This window comes from Mus caroli, chromosome 6 (genome assembly GCF_900094665.2).
Source record: "Mus caroli chromosome 6, CAROLI_EIJ_v1.1, whole genome shotgun sequence".
Taxonomy (NCBI): Eukaryota; Metazoa; Chordata; class Mammalia; order Rodentia; family Muridae; genus Mus; species Mus caroli.
The window spans coordinates 121,802,313-121,817,832 of NC_034575.1; the positions used below are offsets into that span (position 1 = coordinate 121,802,313).

Genomic DNA, 15,520 nt, shown 5'->3' on the forward strand with positions numbered 1-15,520 from the left:
GGAGCTTGATCCAGGTCTTTCTCCCAAGACTACCACTTTACAACTGCTCATGAGCTGGAGGCTGGCCACCAGATCAGTGGGGAAGGCCCTGGGCCAAGAGAATCTGTAATGAGTACATTTATCTGCTGTATGTGGATTACTCATGAACCATTTTAGTTTGCTCCTGGGTAGACATATAATTTTTTTCCCATTATAATTTGAACCCCAGCACCACACACACACACACACACACACACACACATACACACACACACACACAATCTGTTAGAATAGTTATAAAATTTTTCCCTATCTGTGTAAAAGGATGAAAACTACTTACCAAAAGCAAAAACAAAACCAAAGCCAAAAGGAAAAAAGAAAATTCCAAGCCTTACACAACCCCCAAACAACAAATGTGCTGAGAAATAAAATTGTCAGGTCTGTTATTATTGGCGCAAACCACAATTCTAATTGACAAGCCTATGGCTGGGAAGAGCAAGGGAGGACCTGGGTGTGAGCTTGCTGCCCAGAGGAGCTTCACACTACAAGGTACAGTTTTCAATGGGGGTGGGGGTGGGGGCATAGTGATTCCTTTAATTCATTCATCCAATGTGGAATATACCGGGGGGGGGGGGGGGGGGGGGGGGAAGAGAACTCTGTTTATACACAACTCTGACATCATCCAATTTTAAGAAAGTTTACTGAAACCACAGTCATGGCCTTGACAATACTGAATGCCAAATACTGGTGTACACAGGTTTTACAGAAGGGTTCCCGAGAGCCCAATCACAAAACAAGGTTAACAGATGGGAGAGGCCTGAGGGAAGGCAAGCACACGAATTTTATTGAGAAAAAAGCTTATATACTGTAAGGGTTGCTGAAGTTTAATAAATAAAGGTCAACTTATAATATATAAAAACAATATAAACATTTATATGCTACATGCATATCATATAATTTAAAGTAATAATTTATATGTGGGGACAGATGCCAATTCATGTTCTTCCAATTTTTCTCGACAAGGCACACACACAGGAAGTGTCTATTCGTATCCAGCGCCAGCCTACGAGTTTGTTGTTTTCTGAAGTCAGTGCTCGGACATAGGTTTGCGACGTTTTGCACTGAGAGTTCCAGTGTTTGTCATCAATCCCCCTGCAACCGTTTTTGACCGGCCTGGCTTCTTTACATCTCGTTTCATAAAAATATTGTTTCACGGGAGAGTTACCGGTTTTGATCTCCCCCAGCACTGTGACCTGGTGTCCCCGAATGTCAATGGCTGAGGACTTGTCGGTCACCCACAGGCTCTCACTGTCACACACTGAGTACTCTCCTCGGTGACTCTTATGTTCTGCATAGCGTTTCCTCCGTGGTGAGGTTCTATTGGCTACCACCGGGTTGCCCACATAATCCTCCATTAGGTATAAGGGAGGGGGCTCCAAAGGGGTGCTGTCACTCAGCAGGACCCGGGGCGAATTGTAGCGTCTCTGTTGCCGTAGTAGCTCTGTGTCCGTTGCAATCATTGGCTGGAACTCTGACCTGGTGGCCTCTCCCTGCTCTGGTTCCCTGGGTGCCTCTGCTTTGGGCAGGGTGCTCTGGTAATTTTCCTTAACATCCACCATCTGTTTGGAAAGCTTGTTTTTCAAGATATCCGCCTGGATCAGCTTGATGATGAGGGAATTGAGAGAGTCTTCCGGCAAACTCCTTTGATCCATGCTGTTGCCTTGGATGCCACGGAGATAAGCAAGAAATATCACATAAAACAAGATGGACATCACCTTGTTCACCTGTAAGATCTGAAAAAAGGAAACACAGGTGTTAACAGCTGGCCGGAAAAGTCTGTCATTCTGGCATCAGCCACCTGAGGCTGACAATCTGAGAGTGAGGGGAGGGTATCACCAGTCTAAGGAAGCACCGAAACTCCTCTCTGTTATTTAGAAGGGGCGGGGTTTCCTCCCCCAGCCCCTGAGAAACACTGGGGAATGCAGCACTGGTCTTCTGATTGCTTGCTTCCTAGACTGACAACACTAGTTGTATTTTTACAAAAGATGTCTACATTGTTTCCCCAGCCTCCTGCTGTGCAGGGATGATGTCTTTAAACATCCCGGAGCTCCGGAAGCTACTTGGTCCACTCTACTGAGACAACTGTGAGAACTGCATCAATGCATCTCTGGATCAGCTCAGAGCCTCTTTAACTTCCTCAAGACATGTAATGGTATCAGTCCCATCCAGAGGGACATACAAGGGCTGCGAACTGGGTCTGTTGCTGATTTTAAAGTACAGCATCAGAGAGAAGCTCCTTCCTGGCCCTGCTACCCTTGTAAGCAAACACAAGACCACTGGACACCTACTGAGAGGGCCTAAGTATCAAGGTTCTCTGCCTGACTCCCAGAAAGACACCTGTCACCAGGACATCCCTCAGAGGAGTCACCAACTCCTTGCACTCCTTGCAGAAGACAGAGAGGCAGCAGGACTCAGCCCAGGCGATGGCCCCACCTGCTCTAGGTAGCGAGGGTTGGCATGTTCTCTTTTTCCTCTTAGGGATTTTGAGTTTCCATTATACCTATTGCTTTTCGCAGTCCTCCGTCTGATTCCACCATCTCCCGTTTGACGTGGCACTTTAACCCACTGCACCATCCTTCTGTTACCATAACAGAACCTGAGCACAGGGCTCCTGTCGAGTCCTGGAGGAATTGCAGTGGGACCTGGAAATCTTCCCCACTCAGCTCGCCCGCACTAGGGCCAAGGTGTTTGTGTTTCCGGAAGGTTAGCCCAGGAGGGAGACTCTCCGGTGGAGGTGGAAAGATAGCTGTGCTGGTGACCCTGACCTGGCAATCCCCTCCCCCCAACCCCAGAGCATTCACTCTTTCATCACCACTGCTGCCAACTCAATGGCCCCATGGGCATTTTCTCTTCAGAGTCCTGTCTTAACATGGAAAATAAAACCCTTTCCCTTGGTTCGGTGTTGGTATTTTCAGAAAGATGTTATAGAATCCAGGGGGAATACAAAGGGAACAAACAAAGGTTATGCAGGCTGTAGAAAAGAAGTCCTGATTCAGAACCTTCATTGAGGAGCCTGTCCCTGGAGATTGCCACACTGCCTCTCTCCCCATCTCCTCTGAAGTATGGCTTGCTCTCTCATCCCCAAAGGCTAACAGTGTCCCAGGCATTAACATCTTCCCACTGGCTCCTGGCCTGCCTCTGTGATAAGAGGACCATCTTCCTTCCCTGAGAACTACTCTCAGGGTAACAGACTCCTTCAAGGTCAAAGCTAAGGGAAGGGTTCTACCATGGCTGCCTACCCTAGAGACTGCTCTGGGAATTGCGTTATCCCAGGAAAATGGTCCCCACAGGGTAATCTCCCTCCCATTCTGCAGGAAAGTGACATTCCCGACAATCTTCTAAGCCTAACAAAACAAAAGTTAAGGAACACAAAATATAGGACATACACGGAGCTTGAGCCTCCACCCCTACCCCCAGGACAGCTGCAATAAAATCATTTGAAACTAGAAGTCTTTCAAAAAATAAAAATAAAAACAAATTTTCAGATTGTCCCAAAGCCTGGACCCTATAAGTATGAACACACAAGGATACTGTTCACAGGGCGACAAATCAGGGATGATGGATGTGTGGGCGGGGTTCCAGATGAAGTAAGAGGCCATATAGAGGTTGGCAAGGTGATTAGGAGGATAGTTGGACAAGGTGGATATTGGATGGTACAGTGGAATTGGGATAAGAAAAAAATCTTTGTGGTGGGAGCCTGAATTTTGAAACAAAAGTTAGTGCTAAAAAGCTTCCATCAAAGGCTGGAGAGCTGACTCTGCAGCTAAGTGTCCTTGCTGTTATTTTAGAGGACCCTTGTTGGGTAGTTTACAACTATATGTAACTCTAATTCTAGGGGATCTAACAGCCTCTGCTGATCTCCATGGGCACCGGCACACATGTAGCATGTGCGTATACACTCATGCAAATAAAAAGGAAAGCAAATCTTTTAAAAAATAAAAATAAAAAGCACATCTAGCCTCATGCCTTCCCTTACGCTGGTCAGCTTTCAGTTACTGTAACAAATACCGAAGAGCATTGGTTTATTAAGAAAAGGTGAAGATGTTCTTGGGCTCATAGCTTTTGAGGCTTCCGTTCACCATGAATTGGCCTTGTTGCTTTGGTTCTGGTGATACGGCAGAAAAGCTGTGCTTAAGTGAAAAAAAAAATCAATCAAGGTCTGGAGAAAAAAAAATGTGGGAGCCGGGCGTGGTGGCGCATGCCTTTAATCCCAGCACTCGGGAGGCAGAGGCAGGCGGATTTCTGAGTTCNAGGCCAGCCTGGTCTACAGAGTGAGTCCAGGACAGCCAGGGCTATACAGAGAAACCCTGTCTCAAAAAACCAAAAAAAAAAAAAAAAAAAATGTGGGGTCTGGTAGGGGAAGGCAGTGGAGAGGAGGAGAGAGAAATACCCCAGGTCATGCCTCTGGTGACAGAAAGATCTCTCACAAGTTTTCAGCCCCCGCTGAGCCAGGACTAAACCTTTCCTGCAGGGACCTTCGAGAGAAACTCCAGGTATAGCCTATAGCTATTTTACACAGAGAACCTAACAGGGAGAGGTGATGGGCGTCTTCATCCTCTCGCCCTGACTTCCGATCACAGTTGTATTGAGCTCCCACATCCCATACTCCAATCTGATTCACCATTGTCCTGCTGCTGGAGCAAGCTCTGTGACTCACGGGTAAGTCCTTTCCGTCTTCATGGTCACTTCTGCTGACATTGTTCTCATTCCTGGCTGCTGGCTTCACAAGCTGGCCTCACTCTGACACGCTCCAATTAACCCTCAGTACCAGCAAGCATGCTTCCTTTGTGTTCTCTCAGCCTGTCCTCCAAATGGCTGCTCTAGTAGGTTCTGCATCCTTCATAGAGCAGTGGAGGTGAGCACGGATCTCATCCATGCCCTCATCTTGACTCTTGCTTACCATCAATCTAGTGTGGAGTGACTCATGAGAGTATGTCACGTGCCAACTGCTAAGTGTTTCTCAACTGTTTGCAAGGCTTTCTCAGATCCTAGCAAGCATCCTCTAGACTCCATTTGGTATATTTATTCTCCCTCCCTTCCTTCCTTTTTGGAGAAAGCAAGCCCAATAATAATGGGGCAAGAATTTCCCCAAACACACAAAACTGAGGCTGCAAAGGACTCTAGATACTTCATTTTTACAGATCAGGAAACTAGGGCCTAAGTGGACTGCAGGGGAGAACAGAGGACACTTGGTTCTTGAGCTCAACAAGGCTTCTTCATGAGCAGGTAACTAAAAGGACACAGTCAGACAGGCAGCGAGTGTACTAGAAATGGCAGTTGGACATGAACTTGAGTTGTCTATGGCAACCTGTGGGCTGCGCTTGTTTCTGCTCATGCTGTATGCACGCACAGAGAACCAAGCATCTGGAAAATTCCTCTTGTTACATCTGGCTCCCAGCAGTCTGGACCAGCATGGCTGTTCCGGTTGCTGTTGCTTACCCAGGCTTGGAGCTCAGACCAGCCGTGCTACTTGTAGGAGAGAAGGAACAGCAGGTCTCGGATGTGCAGGAATGGGAGATCAGGGAAGCAATTGTGGGAAGCCAGGGAGTGAGGTTGTGCATATGCCGGCCATGAGAAAAGGCAGAGTGGGATCTCTGGTTCCTTTTAGGTCAGCGGTCCCTTCACTTCCTACTGTGTCTCTTGGGTTAGGGTTTTTCCCTGGGGGACTGTTTCCCTGGGGTGGGGACTGGAAACAGGAAGGCAGTGTCAGCTCATTCTAGGCCAAGCACAACAGGCACAACTTTTGTTCATGGGGACTTTGCTAATGCATCAGCTACTTTAGTCATCAGCTTCAGCAACTGCCCTACTGTTCTTATGAGTGGTAGGTAGTCTCTTCCACAGTGGAGAACCCTGTATTTCTAATCCACATATCCTACGAGCCCAGCCTATGGCTCCATACACTGCAGAGTTGCAATGTCTGCTAACTGAATGGGCACTGACACCAATCAAGACCTACCCAAGGCACGGCTTACTGGCCTGAAATCCCGCATGGGCTTCTGCCAAGCCTGGATTGGAAGCCAATCAACTCTGCCTTCTTTTCCCAAAGAAAATAGAGGCCTTGGCTCTAAAGCAGCAATAGTCCCCAGGCTCTTCTTGGCTATAATTAGAAAAAGACCTGTTAAAGACCTCAGTAAAAACCCCTTCCTACCCTCTCCCCAGTGCCCAGTCCCCTGCTTATGCTCTTCCAAGATCCCAACCAGCAGGCACATGCTCTTTTCCTCACTTAGCAATGCTTTCCCACATATGGTGTTTTCTCAGTCCCTGGAGCAACATTCCTAACAAGGTTTCACCATCCCTCAAAATACTCAAAAGAGAGCAATTTCTGATTCCTCCTTTTTGGCTCAGTTTACAACACACACACACCACACAGAGGGTTGCTGGCTATTCAGCAAGTGGCTGAAACGGAAAAGGGAGTGGGGACACAAGGTGGTAGTGCACTGGAGACCATAGCAGCCTGCATCTGTGCTGGCACTTGCTGAGGTCAAGTTTCCCTATCCAGGAGGTGAGTTCTGATTCATGTCTGCCAATCACTCTTGTTGAACATTCATTGAAAGTTCTTTTTCTGTTTCTTTTCGTTTTGTTTTGTTTTGTTTTGTTTTTAACTTGCATCCATCAGTCATTGCACAAGTTGATGGGTTTCATTAAGACATTCTCATCCACCAACACAATGTATTCTGAGCATCCCCACCTCTCATTACCCTTTCTTGTCCATTTCTAAGTAGTCAGCCCTTCTGATTGGAGATCTCTTCGATATGAAAGAAGCCATGTGATATTTGTCTTTCCAAGTCTGGCTTCTTTTGCTTAACATGGTGATTTGGCAAAGTGACAGATTTAAAGCTAAATGACAAAGAGAAAAGGAATGTGGTGGAAATACTAAATTAGGGATCCTATAAAAGGCCAGCTCAGCTTATTTCCCAGCTCTTAACTGCAGATTAATCCACCCTGGCTTTGTTCTGGTCATAGGTCCTGAGGCTTCAGAATGAATCTACAGAGTCACACAAAGATGTTCTGACCTCTGACAAGGTTGGGAGGTTGGCCAGAGTGGGAGGCTGATGAAGCCTCCAGAGGAAGTTATCTGTTAATCTTCCAAGGGAACTGGAAGCAGGGATGAGGAAAGAGGGTCAGAGTAACTCAAACACACAGCTGACACCCAAAGGGAAGGCCCTGAAGATGCTGGTGATCAATTTAGACCCCAGTATCTATGGGGGTTGGCAACCTGGGAACAGGACATCTGAATTCAAACAAAACACACAAGCCAGCTCTCTGGAAGGAAGAGGAATCCAGAGTCGACAAGGGAGGGCATTGCTTGCAGAAGGTGATGGAAGGGAACTTGGAACTGGAGTAAGAGCAGATGAGTGATAAACTCACATCCATGGGGCTGGGGGAGTTTCCACAGTACCTTCAGCTTTCCCATATTGCTCTTCACTGGTGCTGTCCTGACTCCCTCTCAGCACAGCTCTGCAAGGGAGCTGGTCACTTTCACACTCCCTGCCTTACAGTCTACAACAAGGAGATGTATCTCTGCCAGCTTAACACAGTTGAATGTCCTACCCATTGCCCCATCACTCAGATAATCTAAAGGCCTGTTAGTAGTGAGGTTGTATAATTATTACTGATTTAAAGAAGTATAAGATTACCCAATGGGGAGAAAGTAGGAAATTATTTGGGATGGTCACCTTACATGCTTATATGTCTTTCAAAAACAATTTGTCTCCTAGAGAAGGTATAATGAAATGCCATTCCTCACTGTCTATAATGAAATGGTACCCGTCACTGTTAGTGTAGCACACTCTGATATCTGATGTTGTTTAGTTGTCACAGCATGGCAGTGGGATGAGAAAATAAAAACTTAACAAGAGAAATGAAGAAGGTAAGGAAGAGATAGATCTGTGATCAAAAAGAGCCAAGAGACTAGCCAAAGAAGAAGTGAAGGGATGCTTTAGATGTTCATGGAAAACCTAGAGGTGTGCCTGCAATCAAAATGAGAATTACTGTACACTCTCTGCCTGCATTTGGTGGGAACACCTCTGGGGTCCCCTGAGAGCTAAGCAGGTCAGCATCAGCAAGTGAGGGCAGGCTGACCGGGGCCAGGGAGGTGGATTCTTAACCTGTTCTTTAAGATCAGGTTCTGCATGGATGCTTCCTGTAAAACCTTACAGTAGCTGGGTATGGTGGCTCACTCCTGCAATCCCAGTACTCTGAAGACCAAGGTAGGAGGAGGATAAGTTTGAGACCAGCCTGAGAGATATAACTAGACCTTGATTTAAACAAACAAATGAACAAACAAAACACAAGCAACACAAGAAACCTCAACATCTCAAATTCAGGATTTGGAAACTGTTTGGCAGGGTTGATTATTTCTGGGAACAAGGTACAAGGTCTGAAATGGGACAAGCAAGAACCTCTAGGTTCATGATACGCTCAATTCCCAGTGACAATAGCGATCATAGCCAAGTGGAGCTAGATGTCACATGCTGGACTGAAAGAAAACAAATCAGAGATCACCAGAAAGCTAACCCATCTCCCAAAGTACCAAATTGGTCTGTCCCAGGAACAGGCCATGAGAAACAGAACCCCTTTGTGGACTCTGCACTATTCGTTGGTCTCTTACCCTCCAGGAAAGCTAACCACGTGGAGGAGAAGGAGGGAAACCAGGAGTTCTCTGTGCACAGATGCTTGGGAATTCCTCATTGTCAAATGTGCACCTTCCTCAGGCCCCCAGGCAGTGTGGGATGGAAGGTATGGCACATGTCAAAACAATGTGCACTGTAGCACTGAACAGGAAGGTAGCGTGCTTACACCAGGCCAGGAACACTCTGGCTTAGCCTCATCTTGGCAGAAGATCTAAAGGATGCCTGATAGGCTCATAGGAGCCCCAGGAAGCTCCAGTTTACTTTATTCTCTACATTGCTCATTCCACAGTCAGAGGGTGGACTAGAGAGAAATTATAGAGAAAATGAGTCCACTCAGCTCATGGTCACAATGGGTTTGCCTAGGAAGTCTGGTTCTGGTTTAGACAGTCACTCCTATTGACACTTTGAACAGACTTCTTGCAGTCACAGGACTGTGCACACACATGCATGTGGTGCCTCCCCCCTTGATAAGGATGGATGACTTATAATTAAGCTACTCTCTTTCTCTCTCTGCCTCCCTCTCTCTCCCTCCCTCCTCCCCTTCCTTCCTTCTCCCCTCCCTCCTTCCTTCTTTCTTTCCTCCCTCCCTCCCTTCCTTCTTTCCTTCCTTCCTTCCTTCCTCCCTTCCACACTGTCTCTCTCTCTGAGAGAGTAACCTCAAACTCATCACAGTACCAAGGATAAGCTCTCTGTCCCCACCTCTCAAGTGTCAGTTTTACAGGTGTGTGGTACCACATTTGGGTTATGTACGTCCTGTTGTGGTGGCCTTCATTCTCAAGGCTTCACGCAAGCTAGGCAAGTACTCCGAAAACTGAGATACGTCCCCATCACTGCTCAAGCTTTTTCAAATCATTTAATTTACTGTTCCATGTTCATTTGGAAGAAGACGATTTTCTGTGTCTGAGGTAATTCCATTTTCCAAGGGCAAACACATATGAGGAAAGATGCTACACACCAACAAGCTGAGAGAAAGTGGGTACTGGAGACTAACTTTCGCCTCAGAAAATAACTTTCCCACACTGACATTTTTATTTGAAGTCTATGCCTAGTGTCTGCATTGGGCTTATGTTAATCCCCTAGTTATGGGCAAGTGCTAGGTAATGAGAAGGAATGCCTTCACAAGTGGGGTGGCTGCTGAGAAGTTGCTCTGTGATAATTACAAGGAATTATAATTACAATGAATAACAATGAGATGAATAATAATGAAGTAAAGTATCCATCTTGTCTCCCTCAAATGACGAATCGTAAGTCCAAAGAAGAAAGAAGCTGGCTGAGGGGGTTCCCAAGGCTTCTCTTCAATATATAGGCCTCTCTTCTCTTCCAAACCAAGACCACAGCTGGCTTGGCAATGGCCATTTTGATTTCTGCCTTAATCGTGGTGGCAGAAGAAAGGCTAGGATCAAGAAAACATCCTGGTTTGGCCTGGAGAAGACTTGGCTGAAGAGAATGTGGTAAGATGGCAGGCTTCCTCCTGTATGCTTGGTGAGCTGGCTTGTACCAAGCAAAGTCAGTCCCTCACAGAACCCCTTACCACAAAGCCAGCCTCCTTCCTTGGGGATGAGACTTGGCCCATTGAGATGTTGTGGTTGTCTTAGATCTGATACCCTCTGCCATCTGAAGACCATGGAAGCCATAACTACGATTTACGTGGCTTGGCATCTCTTTTCATTTGGCGAGTGTTTCCCCTTGCACTCACTGTGGTCACCATCACTCATCCGAACACTTTTACAATCTAGGAGGCAGAAGCAGAGGAGATGTCTGTTTGATGATTTTATGAGTCTGTTCTCACCCACTCACACAGCAATGATGTGATATGTGCACAGGGAGAAAACCAATCATTCATCCAAGTAAGTGCGAGACAGGCACTTACTAAACATTAGGACTCCAATCCCAAACAGTCGAGTGTCTTTCTGGGCACCGGGGTGAGACTCAAAGAACCAGCCCAGAGCTTCTCCTCTGAAAGCAATTTTGGCACAAACACACTGAACTCAAAGCTGTGTTTAATCACAGACACAAGTCACAATAATCACTTGTACTAACTGCTAACCTTTGGTGAGCCTTCCCATATGCTAGACTTTTTGAGACACTTTGCACGGATAATCTCAATTAATCCTTCTAGATACGATTGTTATCCCCACTTTGCAGCCAAGGAAACTGAGGCTCAGAAGGATTAAATAATTTCGCCCAACATCACACACCAATTGAGATGCAGAGCCAGGATTTAAACACCCATCCCAGTGACCTCACAACCCTAACATTCAGCTAAGATTGCATAATTCCTCCCACTTAACTCTGAATCCAAGGCACCTGTCACTTTTTCGAGGCAGACTGGCAGCAACACTACATTGCTTTCAGTGCTTCTTTCCATGTTTAGAGAGAGAGAGAAAAAGAGAGAGAGAGAGAAAAAAAAAGGAGGCATTCTAGCTAGGTCCCCTGAACTGTCAGGAGGACATCCCACAGGCTGAGGCTGACAACCCTGAATCAGAGTGGCTAGAAAAGATTATTCATTCAGCTAGTAGCTCACAGTCTTGAGTATTTGCATTTTCATTTTTCAAAGTTGAAATATTAATGGGAACAAAGACCAAGTGCCTAGGAATTCCTAATTAAAAAAAAAAAAAGCCCGAACTAGAGATGCAACTTAACTGTCGAGTGCTTGCCTATCACATGCAAAGTCAAGAGGCACAATCCTCTGCTCACTTCTAAATGGGCTAGAATTTCTAAGATGGCATGCTCTGGACTCGTGGTTTTCATAGATTGCAATATACTTGTGAGAAATGAAATTTGAAAGCATGTGAGCTCTAGCATGTTTCTTGCTTTGATTGATTGATGAGTAATTGGTTGATTGATAAGTAATTGGTTGATTGATAAAACCACCTATGCCACTAACCAGCTTTGGGGCTAGCTTGAGAGAACCACTGATGAGCTGGGCGGTCTCAGTTTCTAGCAGTTTCTGCTACTTGTATTTTAGGCAGGTCAGTTGTATCTCACACACATGAGATTTGAGTCCACACCTGCTAAATACCTACCATGTCACCCAACACCAGTGCCAGCTCCCACCAATGCACACTTTTCTGAGCATCCTTGGTTAAGAATGTAGGTGGACATGATTCCAACTGTGATTATAGTTAAAGAGTTGGGGCCTCAAATTTTTTTTCTTTATGTACACATGCACATAAAGAAAATAGTTTGCAAAACAATTTCAGCATGGTCTATAGACTCCCTTAAGCCCAACTTAGTGGCTCACAGATCCTAGGTTTTGAGCTACCATTTTTGCAAATATATGTAGATGGTGTGCATGCACATGTATATCCATGTTCGTAAGTGTACGAGTACATACGTATTTGCATGCTTATATGTATAGAAGCCAGTGGATAATATGAAATGTCTTCTGTGATCGGGCTCCACCTTGCATATTGAAGTAGAGCCTTTCCTTGAGTTGGGAGCTATGGCTCTGACTAGTCTGGCTAGCCAGTTTGCTCAGAGATCTCATGCCTGCCTTCCAAATGCCACAGCATCCACCATCTGTTTATCTGGCTTCTGGGCATTTGAACACCTGTCTTCATGTTTGCATGACAAGTACTTTACCTACAGAGACATGGGTCGAATCCTACAATTCTTGAACTAAGGAGTTTCTAAGTCTCTCAAACCCGAAACGTGTCTCTATTGTTCTATGCTAATTGCCAGTCACTTGCTTACCAGATCAAGCAATCCCAATTGTTAGTCTCTTTTTCTGGCCTTAGTTTTCCATCTCCTTGAAAGCGGGGATGGAGGAACTGGAATCCTAATCTGTTAGGATTCTTGTTTAGTGGGGTGTGTATGGAGGAAAGTACCTGGTCAACACAAAACAAAACAACCCGTGGAAAGCCCATGGAACAGGCCCTGTGCTGATTATGCAGAGCCATAAACCTGATATGTGGAAAGAAACTGCTCATGCTGGCCGGTAGAGATTTCCTGAGGAGGGGGCACAGGGCCACAAGTGAATGTAAACAGCCTATAATGCTTGATACTATTGTGAGAAGGTAGACTGACTTAGCCAAGAGGAAGCCATGGAGACAGAATCTGTAGCTATTCTGTGACATTTCTGCCCTTCACACTTTGGAAGCCTATATATTGTTCTTTGCTTTCATTACTTTGGATGACTTCCTCTTCAATGCATTGGCTTTTTCTTCTCTTCATTTTCTGCTCCTCTGTGTCCTCCAGGCAGGCATCCTTCCTGTTGCTTGAAGATGCCCATGCTGCTGAAAGGCCTTTTTTCATACCAACCACTGCCACTGACATAGAGAATAACATGCATAGCATCTCAAAAGCAAACAAATGGTGCAGGGTGGCCACAGACTGCTGGCCTCATAAAACCTGAGACAGAGGAGGCTTCGAATGGGCATGGCCTCACTTGCTATAGTCGATAGCATAAGGGGCAAAGCCTTTCCAAGGAGTCTGGCAGTTAAGAGCACTTGCATTCTTACAGAGGGTCCAGCAGGCATCAGGAAAATATCATGATGATACAGAAAATAAAGTAAAAAAGATAGATTCTACACACAAAAAAATCCATTCAAATTCAAGATATTTGCACATGTATGTACACATTAATTTTTAAAAACAGATATTTGACACTTATTCCTTGTCATGATGGTAAATATATCCTCTCCTTCAGTATTTGAGTGAAGTTATAACTTGGTCAACTAGACACAAACTAGAGATACACAAATCAATGTGTGTGTGTGTGTGCGAGCGTGTGATGGGGGTTGAAGTTGGTAGAAGAGTAAGGGTGTGGCTTTTCATTCAATTGTTCAGTTGTCCCCAAGGTTCCTGGACAAGTGTTTTGCTACTTGATTTGGGAGAGAGAGAGAGGGATGAGATGTGGTGCTGACGACATCTCAACCATTATAGTTCAAGAGGGACATTCAGATTTGCAACTCTACCACCATTGACCAAAACTACCACCCAACTGCCTACACTATCTGACATTTAATTCCTACCTCCAGAGCCACAGCAAACTGGCCTTACAGACAGAGAAGGGATGGGAAGGGATCCCAGAGCAGGAACTACAGAAAAGCATGAAAGCTTGGACATATGGGCAAAATGAGCTTCCTGGCAGTGTCACAGAGCCCAATGGGAAAGGCTATGACTGCACAGGTCATTTGTGTCTCATTTCAAGAGGACATGAGAGGACACTAATCAAAGGCTGGGAAGAATAGGGCCTCAGATGATAATGTGCACAGGGGCTCAGATGGGCAATATGGTTCCATGTGAGTGGTGTGTGTGTGTGTGTTTGTGTGTCCTGTAGGCCTGTGAGTATGTCTGTATGTGTTTGTGTGTTATATGCTTGGAAATGAACACTGAGAGAGCAGAAGGGATTCTCCACCTGGACTCCCTCACATCTCACTGAGCCCTTGGGCAAGGCTTCCCCACATCCCAGGGGACATCAATTTGTTCTTGTATGAAAGGCAGGCATCAATAAGGCAAATCCAGTTTAAACAGTCTGCTGTCCTCAAGGTTTGAAGGTTAAGCTACCTTTCCCTTGAGCACAAAGGAGACTGTTTCAGGGCCTTTCTTGCTCCCCAGGCTAGGAGTGCTGTCCACCCTGAGCAAGACATTGGCTTCCAGGGGCCTTTCTGGGTCCCTGGAACTAGAAATATGAGAACAGGCAGAGGAAAAGCCAGAAAGATAGAGAAAAACTCCGGGGCAAGTTTGCATTTCTCATTATTTCTCCAAGCCTTCTCAAATTCCTTTTGTTTAGAAAGCTCCTTGAGTTTCCAGAGGCTCCCTTCCCCCACCCACCCCCTGAAAACCCCTAGGAACTCCTTCAGACTGTAACCCTTCCGGATAACATGTTCCATATGTCGGTCACTCTCTGCATGAGACGCTTACACTCGCTTTTCTGGTCACCTCCTCTGAGGTCTGCCAGGCAATGCCTTTCCCCAGAACAGCTCCTTGGCCTCCTCTGAGGCCTCAGTCCAAGAAGCAGGGTCCTCCATCTCTTTGCCTTTCTTCTTCATCCTCTTCATCCATCTCTCCCAGCCAGGAATATTACAGGCTTGCCTCACCATTGCCCGGGAGCTGTGGAGAGCCGCCCACCTCTGCTCTTGCCCGCCACCAACAGCTGCAGGGAGACCCTTCTTTAAGCACTGGGGCTAATTGAGCAGCTTGCCACATCATTTGGGAGAGTATGCTTTTATAGCAGGCAACACAGAATTCTATTGTCTCCCTTTCCCACCCCGCCCCCTCTCTTCCCTGTGGCTACCCACTATGGTAAACAGAGGCTAAGAAGATTTTTTTTTCCAACACAGCTTCCATCGCTCCCATTATAAATGTGAACAGACATCCTTCCACACTTGCCTCAGCCTCCAACCCACACACCAGCACTCCAGCTCCCCTCATCCCCTCTCCTTGCTGATAAAGGCTTTGCTGATTGGCCCTGATGGCTTGAGATCAATGCTGAGCACAACCTGATACTTGTCCTTGTGGCTTCTCTCAATGGGAAATGGGCTGCAGTGGTAGCAGAGGAGCTGAGTTGCCAGGGATGAAGGTGGCATTCCGTTCCTCACAGAAGCCTGAAGTTCCTCTTCCTTGGAAGCACTGTGGCTCTTAAAGATAACAGCTTCCTGGGGGATGTTCTAAGGATCAAGCAACTGTCACCTCAAACAAGCAGGACGCTTCTATTCAGATTAAGAAGTGGGACAGAGCATCAGGGCAAACCTGCCAGGGACCAGACAGGAAGACACCCAAGGCTTCCCAAAAGATTCCTAGTCTACATCTAGACACAGTTCTTAGAAGTTTAAGGAAGATGAGACTGAACCCTTGCTATGGGCTGAGTGCTGGATTTCAATACTTACTTCCCACTATCGCTA

General features: G+C 46.1%; 1 protein-coding gene across 3 annotated transcripts in view; it reads right to left on the reverse strand.

Moving 5' to 3' along the window:
• Positions 1-660: 660 nt before the first annotated feature.
• The window catches only part of Ntf3 (neurotrophin 3), a 61,936-nt gene continuing 47,076 nt past the window's right edge, over positions 661-15,520 (reverse strand). For 2 of the 3 annotated variants that reach the window (XM_029478193.1, XM_029478195.1), the window contains one exon: positions 665-1,772. In XM_029478193.1, the coding sequence (XP_029334053.1) occupies positions 975-1,772 (798 nt within the window). In that variant the 3' untranslated portion in view covers positions 665-974. Of the gene's footprint in view, positions 1,773-15,520 lie in introns of all 3 variants that reach the window. The other variant, XM_029478194.1, reaches the window with a different exon arrangement.